At 45.2% G+C, this 21,349-nt stretch overlaps 1 protein-coding gene across 13 annotated transcripts in view; it reads left to right on the plus strand.

The window, feature by feature from the left end:
- Window positions 1–21,349, plus strand: part of LOC122429878 — a 136,134-nt gene that overhangs the window by 19,167 nt on the left and 95,618 nt on the right. For 6 of the 13 annotated variants that reach the window (XR_006266169.1, XR_006266174.1, XR_006266176.1 and 3 more), the window contains exon 3: window positions 18,472–18,534. Coding sequence is in view for 2 of the 13 variants with exons in the window: in XM_043450547.1 (XP_043306482.1) it covers window positions 15,501–15,687; window positions 18,472–18,534 (250 nt within the window). In the remaining 11 variants the exon portion in view is untranslated. Of the gene's footprint in view, window positions 1–12,855; window positions 13,457–13,626; window positions 14,130–15,330; window positions 15,688–18,471; window positions 18,535–21,349 lie in introns of those variants that run through there. The other 7 variants (XR_006266180.1, XM_043450547.1, XM_043450548.1 and 4 more) reach the window with 3 other exon arrangements.

Raw genomic sequence — 21,349 nt, forward strand, 5'->3', positions numbered from 1 at the left:
TCTCTCTCTGTGTCTCTGCCTCTGTCCTCTTTCCAGCAAAAGCATCTGGCCCTAGGACTTTCCTTCTGTAATCCTCTGACCCTGTTTCCCCACATCAGTTGCTTTGTTGCTGGAGAAACCAGCAAACAAAGGAAACTTGAGGACCACGAACACATCTTATATGCTCTATAGGGAGGAGGGACCAGAGTCTGTGTGCAAGGGAGCCTAGACTTCTGGGTGCATCAGACAAAGCAACAGCACCTTCTTCTGGCATCTCTGGGGCGTCCTTGACAGGCAGCCTGGGGAGGTGGAGCAGGTACCACCCACTGACTCAAAATCAGAACTCACAGGTTCTTTCATTTGGGCCTCATCTTGAGCAGCCTTGTGACTTTGGACAAGTCCCTGAACATCTCTAGCTTCAAATACCAATGTGTCACAAGATTTTTGCAAACATTCATTCATTGATTTAGCAAGTATATGTTGAGTGCCTATGTGCTAGGCACTGTGCAAATGTTAGGGCTGTCAGTCTTTGCTTCCGGTGTGTTTCTGGTCTACAGGAGAAAGTGAAAGTGAAAGTTGGTCAGGCGTGTCCAACTCTTTGTGACCCCACAGACCGTAGCCCGCCAGGCTCCTCTGTCCATTGAATTCTCCAGGCCAGAATACTGGAGTGGGTAGCCATTCCCTTCTCCAGGGGATCTTCCCAACTCAGGAATCAAACCCAGATGTCCTGCATTGCTGGCGGATTCTTAACCGTCTGAACCATCAGGGAAGCCCAAGAATACTGGAGTGGGTAGCCTATCCCTTGTCCAGTGGATCTCCCTAAGCCAGGAATTGAACCAGGGTCTCCTGCATTTCAGGTGGATTTTTTACCAGCTGAGGTCTATGGGAAAAGTGGATGTGAAATAGATCAAGACAATTGTGTCTGCTGAGCAAGCACAGTGGGCTATCATAGGGAAGAGAGACGAGTCAGGGGAGGGGCACCCCGCCCCGTCTTGGGTGGTGATGGAAGGCTGCCTGGAGGAGGCTACAACCAAGTGAGAACTGATTGGTGGAATAAGTTGGCAGGGAAAGGGGGTGCAGAGACCCAAGAGGGCACTGCCCATCATTTTGGAATGGCTGCAGTGGAGAGAGAGAGGAAGAGTAGTCAGGTTAAGGGGGCCATGGGCAGTGGGAGTGTTGATGGGTGTCCGCCCAGAGATGTGGGCAGAAACAGTGCAGGGATGGTGTTAAGAGGTTCAAGAACCATCTGGGGCAGTAAAGAACCGTTGAAGACCTTTAAGTGAAGGGATGGCGTAATCAGATTTGTACTATAGGAAAGGTGCTTTAGCTGCAGTGTGGAGCTGAAACAGAGAGGGTGTGCGGGATATTTTCCATTTGTCACTTCAGACCTGCCTGCTGCCTGTCTCCATCCTGCTGTGTGTTCCAGCAGGCTGACCGTTTTGGGACTGCAACAGAGGGCTTCTCTGCCCCGTGATTTACAGATGAGTCCAGACCACAGAGGGCAGGAGCAGGGGATGGGAGGGAGGCCGGAGTTGGAAACTGGGGCGTCTGTTCCCCAGCTGCCTCCCTGCCATGGCCTCAGATGGGTGGAGGCTCTGCTCCCCTCCTGCAGCCCCATCCTGCCTGGCTGCCCTTCCCCTCTTCGTGTTCTATCTCTCTGGTTATACGTAGTGACAGCTCCCTTCAGGTCCAGGCGCCTAAGGCTCCCCTTGTTGCTAGCCCCAGGGGGCATCACCATCCCTTGAGGGTTTCCATCAACCCTGCCAAGACCCTTTGTAAATAGGGATTCTTCAAGGACCCGTGGCAGGGTGCCATCTGCTGGGCTCTGGTCCCGGCACAAGGGATTGTGGCTAGAATGGTGCGATGTGAAGCTGCTGGCATCTGCCCAGGCCAGGATGAGAGTGGGGAAGAGTCAGGAGGGAGTCAGTGGAGTCCAAAGTTACTTACAAGACAAAAGCAACAGGATTTAGATGTAGGGATGAGGGTGGGAAACTGTGATTGACCTCTAGGTCCTGGCTTTTTACTGGGAGGATGGTGGTAATGTTCACTGAAATGCCAGGAGGGTTGGAGTAGATTGGTTTGGGGTAGAAAGATATACTGAGAGTCCTTGAAATGGAAATTCTCAATAGGCACTTGGTTGTAAAAATCTATGTTTCCGAAGGGGAATCTGGGCTGGAGATTCATTAGCATAGGCACAGAAGATGCGATAAAAGAAAGTCTAATGACCCAGGCAGAATGCATAGAGTGAGAAGAGAAGGAAAACTAGGCAGCTGCCCTGAGGAAGAAACACTTGGAAGGGCTGATGCACTGGAGGCTAAGAATCCGCTGTCTGGGGCAACAGGAGTGGAGGGAGAAAGCTACAGAGACTGAGCAACCTTCATCAGACATTCTTACACATGTATGAAAGATGATGTAATTGACAGCCTCCTTGTCCAATCAAAGCTCTCCTCTCTGGTTAGAAACCTTTTCCTTTATTGAGGCCCCTTGGCGAGAAAGGGGAGTTCAAGATAGTCTTGTGTGTGAAGTGTGAAAGTTGCTCAGTTGTGTCCAACTCTGCAACCCCATGGACTATACAGTCCATGGAATTCTCTAGGCCAGAATTCTGGAGTGGGTAGCCTATCCCTTCTCCAGAAGATCTTCCCAACCCAGGAATTGAACCAGGATCTCCTGCATTGCAGGCGGATTCTTTACCAACTGAGGTATCATGGAAGTGCCCAAGATAGTCTTTTGACTTCATAAACGTCGGTTGACTGTTTACTATATGTGAGTCTCAGAAACTCCTCTAAAACCAGGTGACCCCTGGGAATACCTGATGTGCAGGGCTCATGTCTCCTATTAAAGATGTGGCAGGGACTTCCCTGGCTATCCAGTCAATAAGAATCCGCCTTGCAATGCAGGGGACGTAGGCTTGATCCCTGGTCAGGGAACTAGGATCCCAGATGCCACAGAGCAACTAAACCTGAGTACCATAGCTACTGATCCAAGTGCCACAACTAGAGAGCCCCTGAGCTGCAACTGGTGAGACCAAGCACCACAACTAGAGAGTCTGTGCATAGCAACGGAACATGTGTATGACATAACGAAGATTCCACAGCTAAGTGGAAGTGCCACAGCTAAGAACCAACACAGTGGGAAAAAAAAGTGGTGGTAAAATGAACATAATAAAAATTATGTAAATATAATATGAAATTTGCCATCTTCATCATGTTTAAGATTCAGTAGTGTTAAGTATTGGACTTCATGTAGCTCAGCTGGTAAAGAATCTGCCTGCAGTGCAGGAGACCCCAGTTCGATTCCTGGGTCGGGAAGATCCCCTGGAGAAGGGATAGGCTACCCACTCCAGTATTCTTGGGCTTCCCTGGTGGCTCAGTCAGTAAAGAATCTGCTTGCAACACAGAAGACCTGGGTTCAATTCCTGGGCTGAGAAGATCCCCTGGAGGAAGGCATGGCAACCCACTCTAGTATTCTTTCCTGGAGAATCCCCATGGACAGAGCCTCGCGGATGGGCTACTGCCATAGGGTTGCAACAAGTCAGACACGACTGAGCAACTCAGAACAGCACAGTGTTAAGTATTCACATGTTCACATTATTGTATAACCAATCTCCAGAACCCCTTTAGTCCTGCAAAGCAGAAACTCTACCCATTAAACAATAGCTTCCTCCCGCAGCCCCTGGAAAGTACCATTCTTCCTTCTGTCTCTGTGAATTTGACTGCAGGCAGACTGCAGAGATGTTGTGGGTTTGGTTTCAGACCTCTGTGATAAAGCAAGTCACATGAATGTTTTGCTTTCCCAATGCATGTAAAAGCTATGTTTGTGTTGTACTGTAGTCTGTTATGTGTGCAATAGCATTATATCTAAAAAAACCAATGTACACAATTTACTTTAAAAATACTTTATTGCTAGTCCCTTCTCTGTTCATCTGAAACTATCGCAACGTTGCTAATTGGCTACACACCAATACAAAATAAACAAGTTTAAAGTTTGGGGAAACAAAGAAAAATACTTCATTGCTAAAAAATGATGTTAACCACCATCTGAGCCTTCAGTGAGTTAACATAGTAATATCACAGATCACTGATGACACATCATCAGAACAAATACAATAATAATGAAAAAGTTTGAAATAGAGAATTACCAGAATGTGACCCAGAGACACGAAGTAAGCAAATGCTGTTGGAAAAATGGTACCAGTAGACTTGCTGGGTGCAGGGTGGCCACAAACCTTCAGTTTGCAAAAAAAAAAAAAAAGAAATGCAGTAAAGAGCAATAAAACAAGGTGTGCCTATATTCTAGATACCTCCTATAAGTGGAAGCACACAGTATTTGTATAGTAAGAGGTTTCCCACATACGAAGCTTCAAGTTGAGAAGTTTCAAAGATGTGAAGGTGGGTTTGCAAGTCCAGTCAGGTAAGGTATTAATAATCCATGCATCTGGCATACACTGTCAAACGCTCTAGAAGTGGCTGTGCTTCTGGGCACTTTCCTGCACAGTGCTGTATAGAGTACAAGAGTGCAGTGTCTTTATTTCAAGCCCAGGATGTCCAGAAGCAAGGGATAAAGCAGTGCTATATAGCCAATTGTGCTAGGCTCACTTTGTTGGACTTAAAAACAAATGGATGAGCTCTCAGAACGGAATTTCTTTGTATGCACTGTATGTTGTGGCTTATTTCACATAGTATAATATTCTCAAGAGCTTCCCAGGTGGCTCAGTGGGTAAAGAATCCACCTGCAATGCAGGAGACACTGGGACAGGGCGGGAATCCCCTGGGGGAGGGCTTGGCAACCCACTCCAGTATTCTTGCTTGGAGTAACCCATGGACAGAAGAACCTAGTGGGCTACAGTCCACAGGGTCTAAAAGAGTCAGACACGACTGAGTGACGAACATGCACACACAGTGTCCTCAGAGTTCATCCCTGATGTAGTCTATGTCAGAATGTTCTCTCTTTTTTTTTAAGCTGAATAATATCCCTTTGTATGGAGAGACAACATTTTGTTTTTCACTCATCTGTCGGTGGACACTTGGTTTGCTTCCATATTTCGGTTGTTGTGAGTAATGCTGCTATGAACATGAGTGTAAATATCTGTTAGAGTTCCTGTTTTCAGTTCTTTGGGGTTTATCCCTGGAAGTGAAATGCCTTAGGATTTTTTTTTTTTGCATTTGACAAAATACTAATTTATCTTAATAATCGTTTAAATCTCAGAGATTGAAGAATAGTGAAGAATGGAGGGTTTTATTCTATTTTTGACTTATGCAGCATGCATTACTTTCCCATCCTGTGTTACTTGGCATCTCTGAAAGCTCCCAGAGGCTTCCAGGAGAGACCCGTGGAGCACTGGGGTATTCCTCTGGAACACTCGTCTCCTCCTCCAGGCTTGTCCTTCCTCACTCACTGCCTGAGTCGGTGGCCCCAGGGAGCTGCTACTTCTGTGACTGTCGTGTTTTCTTAGCATAGTTTCAGGGCTCGTGCCCACTGTAGTGTGCCTCAGGATTTCCTTGCTTTTTAAGGTTGTATGTCCGTCTCCTCTGCTACATCGTGGGGCGTTTCTCAGTTCACTAAGGCCTTTTATACCCAGCGGGGGCAGGGGTAGTTATTATTCCTGGATTGCAGCTGAGGAAACAAGCCCCGTGGCTTCAGGACCACACAGAGACACAGGCTCTTGGTGTTTGGTCCGTGGTGCTTTCCCTGGAGCACAGCCCTATGGGCAGAGCCTGCTGGGCGTGCACTTGGCAGAGTGGACCCTGGAGGTGGAGAGGGGACAGGAGACCCCCGATAGAACAGGTCCAGGGACAAGTCAGTGACAAGACAGGAGTGGAGGAAAGGCCGGGGGTGGTGGAGGGCCTGACAGCAGGCTTCCTGTCTGTGGGGCAGGGCTCACTTTCCTCTGGGACACAGGAAAGGGGGTGTGCCAGGCGGCCCTGGGAGCAGGGTGACCCACCAGCCCTAAGGTGACTCCCCAGAGTCAACATCAGTGATGAGAGCAGCCAGGTAGGAGAGAGGGTGATGAAGGGCAGGTGTGACCTATTCAATGCCGACTGTGGACACGTCGCCTTGAGGTGCCATCACAGTTGTTTAGTTGATCAGTTGTATCCAACTCGTGACCCCATGAAGTGTGGCCCACCACGCTCCTCTGTCCATGGGATTCTCCAGGCAAGAATACTGGGGTGGGTTGCCATTTCCTTCTTCAGGGGATCTTCCTGACCCAGGGATCGAACCTGCATCTCTTGCATCTCCTGCATTGGCAGGAGGATTCTTTGTCCTTGGTGTTAGAAGCTCCCTAAATAAACCGAGTGAACTGCGGTCTTCTGGGAGAGCTCTCCTTGGGGCATCTTGCAGCTTGGTGGAGAGAGTAGTCACCTCTCCCTTAGGGTTCACGTCCAGACCATCAGACAGTCCTGCGTAAGAACAGACCTTTTGTGCTTGGAGAACACACACGTCGTGAACATTGGCCGCCTTTTTGGATGCCCCTGGCCATCAAGCCTATGAGCAGTAGCTCTCCTGTCCCTGAAACAGCTGAATAAACCCTGTGGCCGACACTAAATCATAACCTCCGGGACCTGGGCTTGGCCAGCGGAGGAAATGAGCAGAGGGTTGCTGCCTCTGGGTTCCCAGTAGGAAACGGCTTCATATACTTTGCTGCTCAGTTTCCCGTTCGGAGACTGTTCCAGAACGTTTGCTATTTGTCATGGCGTGCAGGTGGGTTATCCTGGTTAATCATATCTTCTGGTTAAAGGTGAGCTATTAGTTCTCATTCGTGGAGCATGACTTTTCAAGAGCATTAGTATGCAACAAAATACTCTGAACTATAAATTACAAGGAACATAATCCAATCTATCTTATAAACTATTGATGCCATGTGTATTTCTTTAGGTACCTAATTATGAACCTCATGCACCAAAGATTTGGTAAAACAGGCAAAAGAATGCTGGATAAACAGCTTCTAATGAACTTCCCAAGTCTTGATTCTGTCATATGTTAATTTCCATAAAAGTAACGGAGCTTGTTGGAAGGTGATTAAGATTCAATTAGCTCATAGAAGAGAGTGACCTTAGAGGCACCTTAAGCCAGCTCTGCATCCAGCATGGAACACCCCTCTCCAGACTTTCTGATGGTTATTTTTTTTCCCTGCCTGTTATCAGAAAAACCTCGCTACCAAGGGGTTCACAGCGCCATTCCATTTGTGAGTGTACTACCAGAAAATTCCTGTTGATTCTCCCCTCTGAAGCCACAGAGAGTCAGTCCCATCTCTCTGTTTGACAGCGCTTCCTTTGCCCGTGACTGGGGCATTTACATACCCCTTTCCCAGTTTCCTTTTAGCTAAGCCTGTCACCCCCATTTCCTGCAGTCTTCCTCAGTATTTGCAGAGCATCCTTTGAATATTTGTTTTGTCCTGGAGGCTCCAGAGAAAACCATGAGCGGTGCGCCAAATGCCAGGGCACCATCCCCTCCCTCCTCCTGCATTGCGTGCTTCCCTGACCGTGCCCAGGACCTCTGCCGCTCTCCACAGTCATTCTCTCTGGGCTCAAATCCTGGCTCTGCTACTTTCTACTTTGTGACACTGGGCAAGCAGGTAATCTCTGTAGTGCTGTCGAAGGGGAGAAATTGTAGTATCAACCTCACAACTTCACAGATCTATGGCACTTGAGATCACATGTACAGAAAAAATACCTTGACATGCAACTTGTTGTTGTTAAGTCATGTCTGACTTTGTGACTCCATGGATTGCAGCATGCCAGGCACCTCTGTCTTCGACTGTCTCCTGGAGTTTGCTCAAGTTCATGTCCATTGAATCCACATTGCAACTTATTTACTGAGACTTAGTAAATAATAAATATATCTGCTTGGAAGACACTGGTTGTGAACACAGATGATGACATCTGAGTGGCTGGACTCACATCCCAGCTCAGGTTCAAATTCTGACACTATCACCTCTGAACCAAGTAGCCTTCAGTAAGTGGCTAAAACTCTGTTCCTCAATTTCCTTACCTTCCAAAAGGAGGTATAAGACTTATGAGGGTTAGCTGAGCTGTTATATGTAAGGTGCTTGGAGTAGAGACTGAAAAGTACAAAGGGCCATATAAGTGAGACACCAGACCTCCTCACCTGCCTCCTGAGAAATCTGTATGCAGATCAAGACGAAACAGTTAGAACTGGACATGGAACAACAGACTGGTTCCAAATTGGGAAGGGAGTACATCAAGGCTGTATATTGTCACGCTGCTTATTTAACTTATATGCAGAGTACATCATGAGAAACGCTGGGCTGGATGAAGCACAAGCTGGAATCAAGATTGCCAGGAGAAATATCAATAACCTCAGATATGCAGATGACACCACCTTTAGGGCAGAAAGTGAAGAGGAACTAAGAGCCTGTTGATGAAAGTGAAAGAGGAGAGTGAAAAAGCTGGCTTAAGACTCAAGATTCAGAAAACTAAGATCATGTTATCCAGTCCCACCACTTCGTGGCAAATTGATGGGGAAACAATGGAAACAGTGACAGACTTTATTTTCTTGGGCTCCAAAATCACTGCAGATGGTGACTGCAGCCATGAAATTAAAAGACACTTGCTCCTTGGAAGAAAAGCTATGACCAAACTAGACAGCACATTAAAAAGCAGCGATGGGACTTCCCTGGTAGTCCAGTGGTTAAGACTCTGAGCTCCCAATGGAAGGGGCATGGATTTGAACCCTGGTTGGAGAACTAAGATCCCACATGCTGCATGTCCAATAAATAAATAAAATAAAACAAACAAAAAAGGCAGAGATGTTACTTTGCTAATAAAGGTCTGTTTAGTCAAAGCTATGTTTTTTCCAGTAGTCAGGTATGGATGTGAGAGTTGGACTATAAAGAAAGCTGAGTGCCAAAGAATTGATGCTTTTGAACTGTGGTGTTGGAGAAGACTCTTGAGAGTCCCTTGGACTGCAAGGAGATCCAACCAGTCAATCCTAAAGGAAATCAGTCCTCAATTTTCATTGGAAGGACTGATGCTGAAGCTAAAACTCCAATACTTTGGCCACCTGATTCGAAGAACTGACTCACTGGAAAAGACCCTGATGCTGAGAAAGATTGAAGACGGGAGCAGAAGGGGATGACAGAAGATGAGATGGTTGGATGGCATCACCAACTCAATGGACATGAGTTTGAGCAAGCTCCAGGAGTTGGTGATGGACAGGGAAACCTGGTGTGCTGCAGTCCATGGGGTCACAAAGAGTCAGACACGACTGAGCGACAGAACTGAACTGAGTATTATAGGTTGAAAAGGCATCTTATCTTTTAAAAGAGTCACATCAGATGCTGGCCCATGTTGGAGCCCTGGGTACTGACATGCTGGGTCCCACAGTTCTCACCATCCGATGGTCTGTGTATCCACAGTTATCATTACTTATACTTTTGTATCTCAGAGTACTCCTTTAGCAGATCATCCTGAAGATGACAGGTGCTTCAAGAATCCTTGGCGTTTGCAATCACGTCTGTCTTTCCTCTGAATATCTGGAATCTGCTTTCTTAGTTTCCAGATCGTTTAACTACATACTTTCTCTCTAAACACTGCTTGAGGATTGCCTCTTCTGAAAACTCCTTGGATCTTTCTAGGTAGAATCCCACCCCCTCCCAGCATGCTACACCTCCAACATTCCAGAGGCGGTGCGCTGCCCATGTGTGTTCAATAACCTTATTCCCTGTGAGACCATAAGGCCTTCAAGACAGGGCTGTGCTAATTGATTTTTCTGTATTTATTGGGTTCAGGCACATTTAGAGTAAAGCCCGACTTCTTCATGCTCTTGTCCTACTGCCAGTTGGCAAGAAATTCTTCCCTTTTTAGAGACACTTAGCATAGGATAGGGGCTTAAAAAACATTTCTGGAGTAAATGCTATGCTTAACCTGGCCCAGAAGCCCCATCTGTGAGAAAAGGGATAACGTGGAGAAACTTGTTTAAATTGTAAAGAATTTCCAAATGGTTATTACCCTTACTTCTAAAGCAGCAAAATTACTTTTCCAAGAGCTTTTTTCCCCCCTATATCCCAACTGACCTTTCTCTGAAGAAAAATCAGAATTAAGTCTGGAAGGGAAAGCATCCCTCTTTATTTTTCATTCTTATTACAGTTTAGAGACTCAACTGTTTATTAAATAAAATACAAACTTGTACTTTGTTTTTAATACAATGAGACTTACCCCAGACGTCCAGATGGTTGAGAGATTTCCACTGCTTCTGTGTATTGCCTTTAGGCCAGTTTTATCACTACGGGAAAGCACTGGATTATTTCTTCCCATTGTTGCCCTTCTGCTGGTTCCCAACTCCAGCTTCTCCACATGATGATTTTAGCCTGATTTTACCTTTAATGGAAATATTAAGCAAAGGCACCACAAACAAAATAAAAAATGAACAATTGAGGGAGATACCTGCAGGGTATATTACATGAAAAATGTCAGTGTCATTTTGTTAGTAAGAGAAAAACTCCCAATCTAGAAATGGGCAAAAAATAGGAACAGGCAGTCTACAGAATTGGGCTTCCTTTGTGGCTCAGCTGGTAAAGAATCCTCCTGCAATGCGGGAGACCTGGGTTTGATCCCTGGGTTGGGGAGATCCCCTGGAGAAGGGAAAGGCTACCCACTCCAGTATTCTGGCCTGGAGAATTCCACGGGGTCACAAAGAGTTGGACACAACTGAGTGACTTTCACTTTTAATCTACAGAAGAAATATGAATGTTTCATACATATTTAAAGACCGCTTTACTTCACTAGTGATCAAAGAAGTTAAAATGTAAACTGGAATATATTTTTCACCAGTCAGATGGACAAGATTGAAAAGAATGAAAATAACCAGTATTAGCATGGAGTCGTGGAAACAGAATCCTCAAGAAGTATTAAAGGGGAGCTTTATGAAGCAACTTAGCAGTATTCATTGAGAACTTTAAAATATTCATACTGATAATGATAATCACTCTCAAAATGTATTCCTAGGGAATAAAACCAACCATTGTACAGAGATATATATGAAAGGACAGCCATTGTAGTATTTTATAATACCAAAAAAATTTGAAACAACATAAATTTCCATCAAGAGGAGACCAGATAAATGAATGGTGAAGCACATCCACACCATAGAGTAGTGCCCATCCATTTAAAGGATGAGGTGGAGGTTCACAATACTCATTTAAGAGAAAGTGAGGCCCTTTCCTGAGGGTCCCGTGGGTAAGCCTCCATGCTTCCAATGCAGGGGACATGGGTTTGATCCCTGGCCAGGGAACTAAGGTCCTATATGCCGCCATAGCACAGTCAAAAGAAAAACAAACAAAACAAAAAACCCTAAAGAAAATGATATAGTACAGTATAGCATCCTTATTTTATAAGAAACAAAAAGCTGAAAATACAGTTATTTTCTATCTTATACACTTCTGTACTTGTTGGCTATTTTAACATACACGTTACTTAACAAAAAGCACTCGTATCTGAATCCTTGATGTATACTGGGAGTGATTTGGAGGTTGGTGGATATGCATTAATATCCCCAAATACTTCAAGCTGGAAAGCTTTAGGGGAAGCCTAAGCTCACTACTTCACTGGTGGCTCAGACAGTAAAGAATCTGCCTGCAATGCGGGAGATCTGGGTTCGATCCCTGGGTTGGGAAGATCCCTTGGAGAAGGGAGTGGCAGTGCACTCCAGTATTCTGGCCTGGAGAACTCTATGGACAGGGAACAGGTTACGGTCCACGGGGTCACAAAGAGTTGGACTTGACTGCTGCTTTCACTTTTTCAGGCCCGCTACAGATGGTCCTAGCCCTTTACTGTTACGGGCACATGTGTCAATGGGCTAAATCTTAATACAGAACATTCTGGGCATTCATGAAACAAGTGTTGTAGAATATAGTCAGGGGATTTTTATTACCTCAAATCTGCCTTGACCAATCAATCTTCTCTGCCTCCCTCTCCCAACCATCAGTCCTGTATCTTTAATTTCCTTCTGACCATCTCTTGGGCATCCCGCAAAACACAACGTGGCAACAGCTTATCAGGTTCCTTTCCAAACAAAGGATCCTTTCCCACTCATTTCTTCTTATATCCTTCTAATCCCCTTGGACTTTTCTGTGAGTCCCTGCCATGTGTGGCCACAGAACACTTGGAGTGTGGTTGATCTGTGATGTGTTCTGCTGTAAGTGGAAAACACATGCTGGATTTCAAAAGACTTAGTCTGAAAAAAACCTAGTGGGTAAAATATTAACTTAATCATATTGGGACATAGTGGGTTAAATTTTAAAATTATCAAAATAGTAATATTATATATCTGTTTCTTTTTTATTTTCTTAATGTGACTCCTATATGTAGAATGCATTACATTTTAATTGTATGAAAGTACTCTAGACTTTTCTTTCCAATTTTGATGCTGGAAAAGGACTCTTGCGAGCCCCTTGGGCTGCACGGAGATCAAACCAGTCAGTCCTGAAGGAAATCAACCCTGAGTGTTCACTGGAAGGATTGCTGCTGAAGCTGAAGCTGAAGCTCCAATAGTTTGGCCACCTGATGCGAAGAGCCCACTCATTGGAAGAGACCCTGATGCTGGGAAAGATTGAGGGCAGGAGGAGAAGGGGGCAACAGAGGATGAGATGGTTAGATTGCATCACCGACTCACTGGACATGAATTTGAGCAAACTCTAGGAGCTAGCGTGTTGCAGTCCTTGGGGTCGCAGAGTCAGACACGACATAGTGATTGAACAACAACAGCTCTAGACTTTGCAGCCCTGCAGTTCTTCTTTATGTTTTGCTCTGTGGCTCCATACCAAATCTGTCAACCAGCTGTGGTACCCGGTCTCTTAGACTGGTACCCAAGCTCTGGTGGCCGGTCTCTTGACCTTTCATCTTTCCCCTTCCTTTCCAGAATCCTGAATCCAGTTGAGCCTTCTCCCTGTAATAGCACCCCTGCGTCTGCCTGCTTCCAGAGACTGTACCCCAGGCCCCAGTCAGCCACCGGCAAACAAACTAGATAACCCGAATAACTGGGAGTTAACCTCGTTAACATCCCCCCACCCCGGGGATTGAAAAGAAAACAAATAACAGAATAAACTCTGTGAATAACTGCTTTGTATAAGAAGAACTCTAATGTGCTAGAAACTAAATAACCAGCCACTCACTTAATTTTATACGCTGCCATCAACATAAACCAGCGTTCGCAGCCCACAAATGAAAGGCTCCTTGAGAGCATAGCAGGAAGCCCTTTTCAAGCTCCAGAGGAAGGAAATGAAGTCTCTGACCTTCTAAACCACAAAAAGATACACAAATTCTCTTCTCAGTTTGGTTTTAGCTCAGTCTTTGAGACACAGCCTTCAAGGGCCAGGCTTTCTTTCAAGAAGGCGTTTGTATAACGCACGCATTTCTGATCCGGGACTCTGGGCTTTGGAGATCATGAATTGAAGAAAAACAATTTTGGGGAAAATCAGATAACCCCTTCTCCATCCAGGGAAAGAATCAGTGGTGAGAAGGTGAGGATGGAAGTGGCCATTTGATAGATTAGATCTTGGCGGTGCCTAGGAATGACTGAGATGAAGACTGCTGTTTTAGTTGCTAAGCCGTGTCTGAGTCTTGTGACCGCATGGACGATAGCCCACCAGGCTCCTCTGTCCATGGGATTTTCCAGGCAAGAATACTGGAGTCGGGGTTGCTATTCCCTTCTCCAGGGGATCTTCCCAACCCAGGGATTGCACCCTCATCTCTTGCATCTCCTGCATTGGCAGGCAAATTCTTTACCACTGAGCCACCAGGGAAGCCCGAAATTTTTACTCTCTTCATCCATTTCCTGCCTTTCTGGGGGCAGTCACCAGCACACGTGAGGGGCGCCCACGAGAAGTGAGCGCATCTGGGTTTGGGCAGAGACTGGAGACCCCAGCCTGGGTCAGAGCGCCGGCCCTCCCTCCAGCAGTGCTCCTCCTCTTCTGAGCGGCTGTTGCGTCTCCTGAGTCCCTGGACCTGCCCCTCAAGCAGAGCCAAAGGCCACTCAGGACCTGTGCAAAGAGCATTCTACCCTGATCCCAAGGCTCCTGGCTAAGCTCCCCAATCTACAGCCTCTTCAGAAAGAAAGGCAAGCCTCCCAGCTGCCAGGCACGGTTCTGTGGGGTCCCCGACTGACGACAGAGAGGAACCAGATGGATTCCACAGGTTAGGAACCCAAACGGATCTCTTTCCCATTTTCAAGCTCACACCTCATCAATGTGGCCCTCTGACCGGTCCAGCTGGCTGGGCTTGGAGAGCACGGCTGTTGTCAGGACATTAGCTCTTCTTTCCAACAGTGAACACTAAGGGCAGCAAGGACCTCGTGGAGCTCTGGAGGAGAAAGCAGAGGGGTTCGCCTTACCGCATCGGAAACGTGGATTTCCCTACACACACACACACACACACACACACACACATGCACACACACACAGACACACAACACACACATATACACACAACATACACACACTCACACACACAGATGCCCACACACACACAGACACACAACACACACCACACAACATACACAGATAACACACACACAGATGCACACACATACACACATATACACACAACATACACACACAGACAACACACACACACTCTCACACACTCACACTGACAGCGACCCGTGAGATTTCCCCCGGTGGGAAGTTACGCAGAAACGGCAGGGCATGTGGTGATGAGGGATGTCCAATGCCAGCCTTGGTGTTGCTAGCAGATTTCTGGGAGCCTTATATTTTCATTCTTTTTCTCTTAGGCACCAACCGGCAGAGCCAATTCCTCTGTCTCAGTGGCTGGTTCTGTGAGTCACTGCCCATCTGCCAGCAACAAGAAGGAAGGGAGTGGAAGGGAGCCTCTCCCAGGACCCGGGGCACCTTCCCTGATTTGCTGTGAGGATGGCAGGAGTTGGCAGTGGGCCCCGGGAGGACAAGCCACCCCAGGCCTGCCCCACAGTCATCCCCTCTTGCCGCCCTGACAAAGGACAGTGTATTCTCTGTGACCGGCCCCTGTTGAGACTGGTTCGAGCTCCTTAGGCTGAGGCAAATGGATTTCAGATGCCATTGGATCGGCACTGATTGTATCATGCTGACTGTGGTACTTGGGAGGTTTTTAGACTGTACTAAAATCAATCCCGGGCTTCCCTGGTGGCTCAGCGGTAAAGAATCTGCCTGCCAATGCAGGAGATGTGGGTTCGATTCCTAGGTCGGGGAAGATCCCCTGGAGAAGTAAATGGCAGTCCACTCCAGTATTCTTGCCTGGAGAATCACGTGGACAGAGGAGCCTGGTGGGCTATATAGTCCATGGTGTTGCAAAGAGTCACTCACAACTTAGCCACTAAACAACAACAACGACAAGAATCAACCAGACCTGGAGCTCTCGCTGCTGAAGAGCAAAGAAAGGTTTCTTCTCACAGAGCAGTCTTGTCTCCATTTCACAGATGAGCGAATGGAGGCTCAGAGAGAATGTTAGCCAGAAGAAGCCAAGTGATGCCTTCAAAACTACCTCACAATTGCAGTGGTTCAAGACACCAGCATGCAGGCCCGGGTGGTTCTCCAGGACACTTGTCCTCCAGGTGGTGACTCAGAGACCCAGCTGCTTGGATCTCTGGACTGTCGGCTCTGTCGTCTCATCGAGAGGCTCCTAAATGCACCCCAGCAGGGCAGTGAGTGGGGCGACTCAGAGAGGAATTTCGCCGCCTCAGGCCTCAGTGTTACTGCTAGTATGATGGCCCTGCACAAGTACTGGGGAGGGCGGCTTCTTGTCAGCGGAGGAGAGGCAATTGATGAGCAAGCATTGCGATGCCCATCAGAGGGAGGTCTAGGAACCCTCCGCATTCCTGTTCTGTCTGGTGTCTGTACCCCGCTTCTGCCTGCCTGTATAATTCTTGTCTCTCTTGTACACTGGCTCCTTTAAATTTTGTGATCTGGGTATTGAAAATGAAAAGGCCAGCAATTCTCAATGTTAGTGCGTGGATTCAACCGCATGAAGCATCTAATCTCTCTCTCTCTCTCTCTCTAATCTCCCAAACTCCCAGGGAGAGAACGGCCCAGTTTGGGTTACCTGTCCCCTCTGGACACCTGTCCCTGCTGCCGAGGGCTGTATGATAGGAAGGTGACAGTCCTGCTGCAGCTTCATAGATGGAACATGGGTGAGGGGTCATTAGAGATTGATGGGATGAGGCTGCTGACCCAAGTCTGTCTGCCTTTGGAGTCCTTTTACATTTATTTACACACAGAGCCTCCTGGATATGTGAAGTCAAATAATCGGGAGAACGAGTCCCTGTATGTACAAAACCATGGACACTGCCGAAAACTGTGTATCTTTAGACGTACTGTGGCATGATGCACTAGTCTACAACTAAAGCACACGGTAATGGATTTAACAGATTCTCCAGTACTCCAAGTGTGGGGTAGCCATCCCAATGCGATGGGATAAAAACACATTTCTTTTCCTCTCAGGGTCTAGGCATTTGAATCTGCTCTCCAATGCAGTAGCCACTGATCATGTGTGTTTATTTGACTTTATTATTTTAGAAATTATTTATGTGTTTGTTTGGCTGCATCGGGTCTTAGCTGCAGCCCTCAGGATCCTTCGTGGCAGCTCGGGGGCTTCTCTCTAGTTGTGGCACTGATTCCAGAGTGTGCGGGCTCAGTAGTTGTAGTGAATGGGCTTAGTTGCCACGAGGCATGTGGGATCTCAGTTCCTCTACCAGGGATCAAACCTGCATCCCCTGCACTGGAAGGCAGAGGCTTAACCACCTGGGAAGTCCCCACTTATCTGACTTTAAATTCTTTAAAATTAACATTTCAGCCCCTCAGTCACATGAGCCACATTTCAGGCACCCAGTCACCACGTGTGGCCGGCCAGTGGGGACCACAGGACAGCTCAGCTATAGAGCATCTCCATTGCCCAGTAATCCTGTGGGACAGCGGTGGCCTAGACCTCAAACTCAAGAGTCTCTATGCAGAGGAAGAATATTCTGAGATATGGGGGGGAAAATTAAAACATATTAGAATGAATTAAGAAGTTTCACACTAAAAGAAAATAAGTTGGCTTAATAATAAAAACCAAACCAGGACACCAAAAGAGGAGATGGCAAGAGAGGTGAAAGAAGAAGGAGGATCTCATTGCCCACAAGAGGCATGATTTGAACATAACAAAGTGGGGATTGAGCCACATTAATTATGTTCATAAAAGCTGGTGGCCTCGCATGGATAGAGTCCCACCTCATCTCTCAGGAGCGAACCACAGCGGTGGGCTGCACAGTCTCCCACGAAGGCAGTGTACCCTCTCTGTAGCTCTTACACGTCTTCACCCTCTTCTCCTCTCTCCTTTCTCCGCCGATGCTTTCACCCTGTCTGTACTTTCTGCTGCAAAACCTTTACCCTCCTTCCGCCCTCAGCTTCCTTCAGCGTTTGAGCCAAGTCGGAGATCTAACTGTGATCCTTTTCCAAAGCGGGCATTACCATCCTAATAGCTGTGAAGGCAAGGCCAGATTGAAGGGTCTTGATAATCCACTGTTGAATGTTTCTCTAAAAGATGCTTTTTCCCCTTTCATAGGATGCAAAGCTGAGTGTTTATTGGGTGCCAGTGAACACAGAAAGTAGAGGGACAGTGTCAAAGTGTGGAATGAGAGTTAAAAAGGTGTTAGTCCACCAAATCAAAACAGTATTTCTATGGTCGAAAAAAGTGAAAGCCATAGTCGGTTAAAGAGTATATCAAAGAACTTTTGATATACCAATGTATCTCGTGAATTTCCAGGAGGATGTAAGAATGTCACACTTCCTAAACTTATTTCCTCAAGCTCCTTTTAGTTTGGCAGGGTTTTCTCACTAGATGCGACATTCAGGCCCAAAGTACAAAGGTTGGTTTTCAGGAGTGACTTGACCCTGAGCGTAGTTTCAAAGGAATGCTTGTTCCAGAATAGTTTGAGATTTGAGAGTATCATTGTAATAAGACCATCCCCAAGTTGATCATGAAGAGAAAGTCTTGGTTGAGCATCTATTCTTTTGTAGTCAGAAACAAAAGTTGCTTTCTGGACCCTTGGTATGTTTGGCTGACAGAAAAGTTTGGAAGTGAAGAAAGCAAGGAAAAGGAAAAGAGGGGTATAAAGTATGAAACCACAGAGGGGAAGAAAACTAACTCTTAATCTGGACCAGGCTTGGCTTCAAGCATCTGAATTGTCATGCCTGATGATATGATGGCTAACTCCTTTAGAGACTGAGTGACAACTGTTAAGGAAATAGTATAAGCAGTGTGTAGCAATCCTCGGGGAAGAGGTGGTTATTTTTCCTAGCCACATCTAGGCTGGCAAGGTTATAGCCTGTCTTTTTCTCCAAACGGCTCCTTAACGCGTGTAGTTTGGCCGGGTTGATCCACAGATAACATGGTATTGGCTGCTGGACAGTGCATCTCAGTGCTTCATTTTCTTTCCAATCCGTCTTGACTGCATGGATTTTGGTACAAAGGGAAGATTTGCAACATTTCTGTGTTTCTTTTTCAGATTGTGAATTGATGAACCAGCCAAGTTCTGAGGCTTTTGACTACATCTGTCTCAGGAAATGTGGTAAGTGAAAAAAAAAAAAAAAAACAAAACTCTGTAATAACTATTTCTAATAGTTAAATATGTAATTCTAGCATGACTTGGCTCAAAATTAAAAACACCCCTACAATGAACAGTATTTGAGTGAAAACAGAAACTACCACACAAAAGTACAGCTGTCGGGAAATACCAGATTTCAGTCACGTATGACTCCAGCTTCATGCTGTGTTGGAGTCAGCAAAATTGCCTAGGAGACCACGCATATCAGAAAACAAGGACATAAACAGCAAATAGCTGGAAGAAATAATTGGAGCTCAGTTTTAAATGAAAATACAAATAGATAATGAGATGGAGGGAAAAAAGCATTTGACAAAATTCAACAGCCGTTTGTAGATAAAAATTCTTAGTAAAAAAAACAAAAACAAAAACAAAAAGCCTCTTAAATCTGAAAAAGGGCAAAGACAAAAATCCTTCTGGTAACTTAATACTTAACGAAGAACTATTGAACACATTATATTTAAGATAAGAAATAGGACAAAAGCATCTGCTTTCATCTCCTATATTCAACAGGTACTGAAGGTCCTGGCCACTGTAATAAGGCAAGAAAAAGAAACAACAGACAAAGATTGGAAAAGAAGAAGTGATTGGTTCTTAGATACAAGTGATTGTACACATGAAAAATCCTAGGGGATCTACAAAATAATGCTAGAAATAGCAAATAATTAATCAAATTTGCAAGGTACAGGTCAATATATAAAAATCGATTTTATTTTTATATACTAATAGCAAATAAATTAAAATGAAATAAAAATAATTCACAATAGCACCAACACATAAAATACTTGGCAATAGATTAAACAAAATTATAAAGTAATGCTAAGAGATATTTAAGAAGACAGATTATTAAGAGATATATCATATTTCAAGGACTTTCTTTCTTGAATCAAGAATTAAATATTGTTAAGATGTCAGTTGTCTACACATAGATTCAGTGCATTCCCAATCAAAATCTCAGACTTTGTTTTGATAAAAAGTGACAAACTGGTTCTCAAATTTATATGTCAATGCAAATGGCCTAGAATATAAAAAGAAACTTTAAAAAAGAGCAAAGTTGGAGGACTAATACCATCTGACTTCAAGATATATTGTCAAGCTACACTAATTAATACATTGGCATTTTAATAGACAAATAGATCAAATGGAATAGAATAGAGTACAGAAATAGACCCACACTTATACAGCAAATAAATCTATGGTGTTAGAAATTAGAATAGTGCTTGCTCACAAGGCAGGAAAATGGACATTTCTTGGGTGATAGAAGTATTCCTATCTTGACTGGGTGGTGATTATGCAGGTGTATAGGTTTGCCAGAACTCACTGATGCACACTTACGATCTATACCTTTTGCTGCTGCTGCCGCTGCTGCTAAGTCGCTTCAGTCGTGTCCGACTCTGTGCGACCTCATAGACGGCAGCCCACCAGGCTCTGCCGTCCCTGGGATTCTCCAGGCAAGAACACTGGAATGGGTTGCCATTTCCTTCTCCAGCCTATACCTTTTACTACGTATAAATGTACCTTGAAAAACAGCTGTTGACTCTGAACGCCTGCGTTCTAACTCTTGCTTAAATACTTCATATTGGATTTTTGTTGGTGGTGCTGGTGGTGGTCTTGTGGCTTGAAAAGGAAACTATGAAAAACAAACATCCAGTTGTATGTAAAACTGAACTTCCCATTATGTAGAGGAGTCACTTGTGCAAATGAATCTTGGTTCACTGTAGATACATCACATGCATAGAGGGAGCAAAGTGACTTGATAATTACCCTGCCATTGGAGTCAGTCAAGAGCTGAGACTTTGGGTTCAGGCAGATTGGGGTTTGAACCCAGGCTCCAGTGTTCCCTGGCCATTTGACTTTGGGTAAATTACTGGAAAAACCATATTAAAAAGCAGAGGCATCACTCTGCCAACAAAGATCCATACAGTTAAAGCCGTGGTTTTTCCAGTAGTCCTGTATGGATGTGAGAGTTGGACCATAAAGAAGGCTGAGCGCTAAAGAACTTATGCTTTCAAATCGTGGTGCTGGAGAAGATTCTTGAGAGTTTCTTGGATAGCAAGGAGATCAAACCAGTAAATCCTAAAGGAAATCAGCTCTGAATATTCATTAGAAGAACTTATGCTGAAGCTCCAATACTTTGGCCGCCTGATATGAAGAGCTGACTCGTTGGAAAAGACCCCGATACTGGAAAAGATTGAGGGCAAAGGGAGACGGGAGGGGCAGAGGAAGAAATGGTTGGATAGCATCTCTGATTCAACGGACATGAATTTGAGCAAACTTCAGGAGATAGTGGAGGACAGAGGAGCCTGGTGTGCTGCAGTTCCTGAGGTCACAAAGAGTCAGGCAAGACTTAGTGACTGAAGAGCAACAACAAATTACTGGACTTCTTATCCCTTAGTTCCTCACCTCATTATGCAAGGAGCATAATGCTTACCTCATAGAGTTATTTAAGAGACTGGATAGGAAAACACATGCATGTTGATAGCACACGTACTGTACACTGTTAACAATATTAAGAATAAAATGAGAGTTGCTTTTATTAGACATTAATATATTAGACAATAATGTATTAGATCATACTCCAGAGAATTTTGGAATTTTACTTAGAAATGTGTGTGAAAGCTCCCAGAAACATTTCCTTGGATGTTTTTCCCACTGAATAAAAATGTTAGCTTATGATGAAGAAAAAGAAATGGGCCTCCTGGACTCACATCTTTCACCCTTCCAAAAGATTATTTTCACTTCCCACTCCCATCTTTGTCTCATATTCTCACCTTGTTCTTAC

The sequence above is a fragment of the Cervus canadensis genome, chromosome 28, assembly GCF_019320065.1.
Source record: "Cervus canadensis isolate Bull #8, Minnesota chromosome 28, ASM1932006v1, whole genome shotgun sequence".
NCBI lineage: Eukaryota > Metazoa > Chordata > Mammalia > Artiodactyla > Cervidae > Cervus > Cervus canadensis.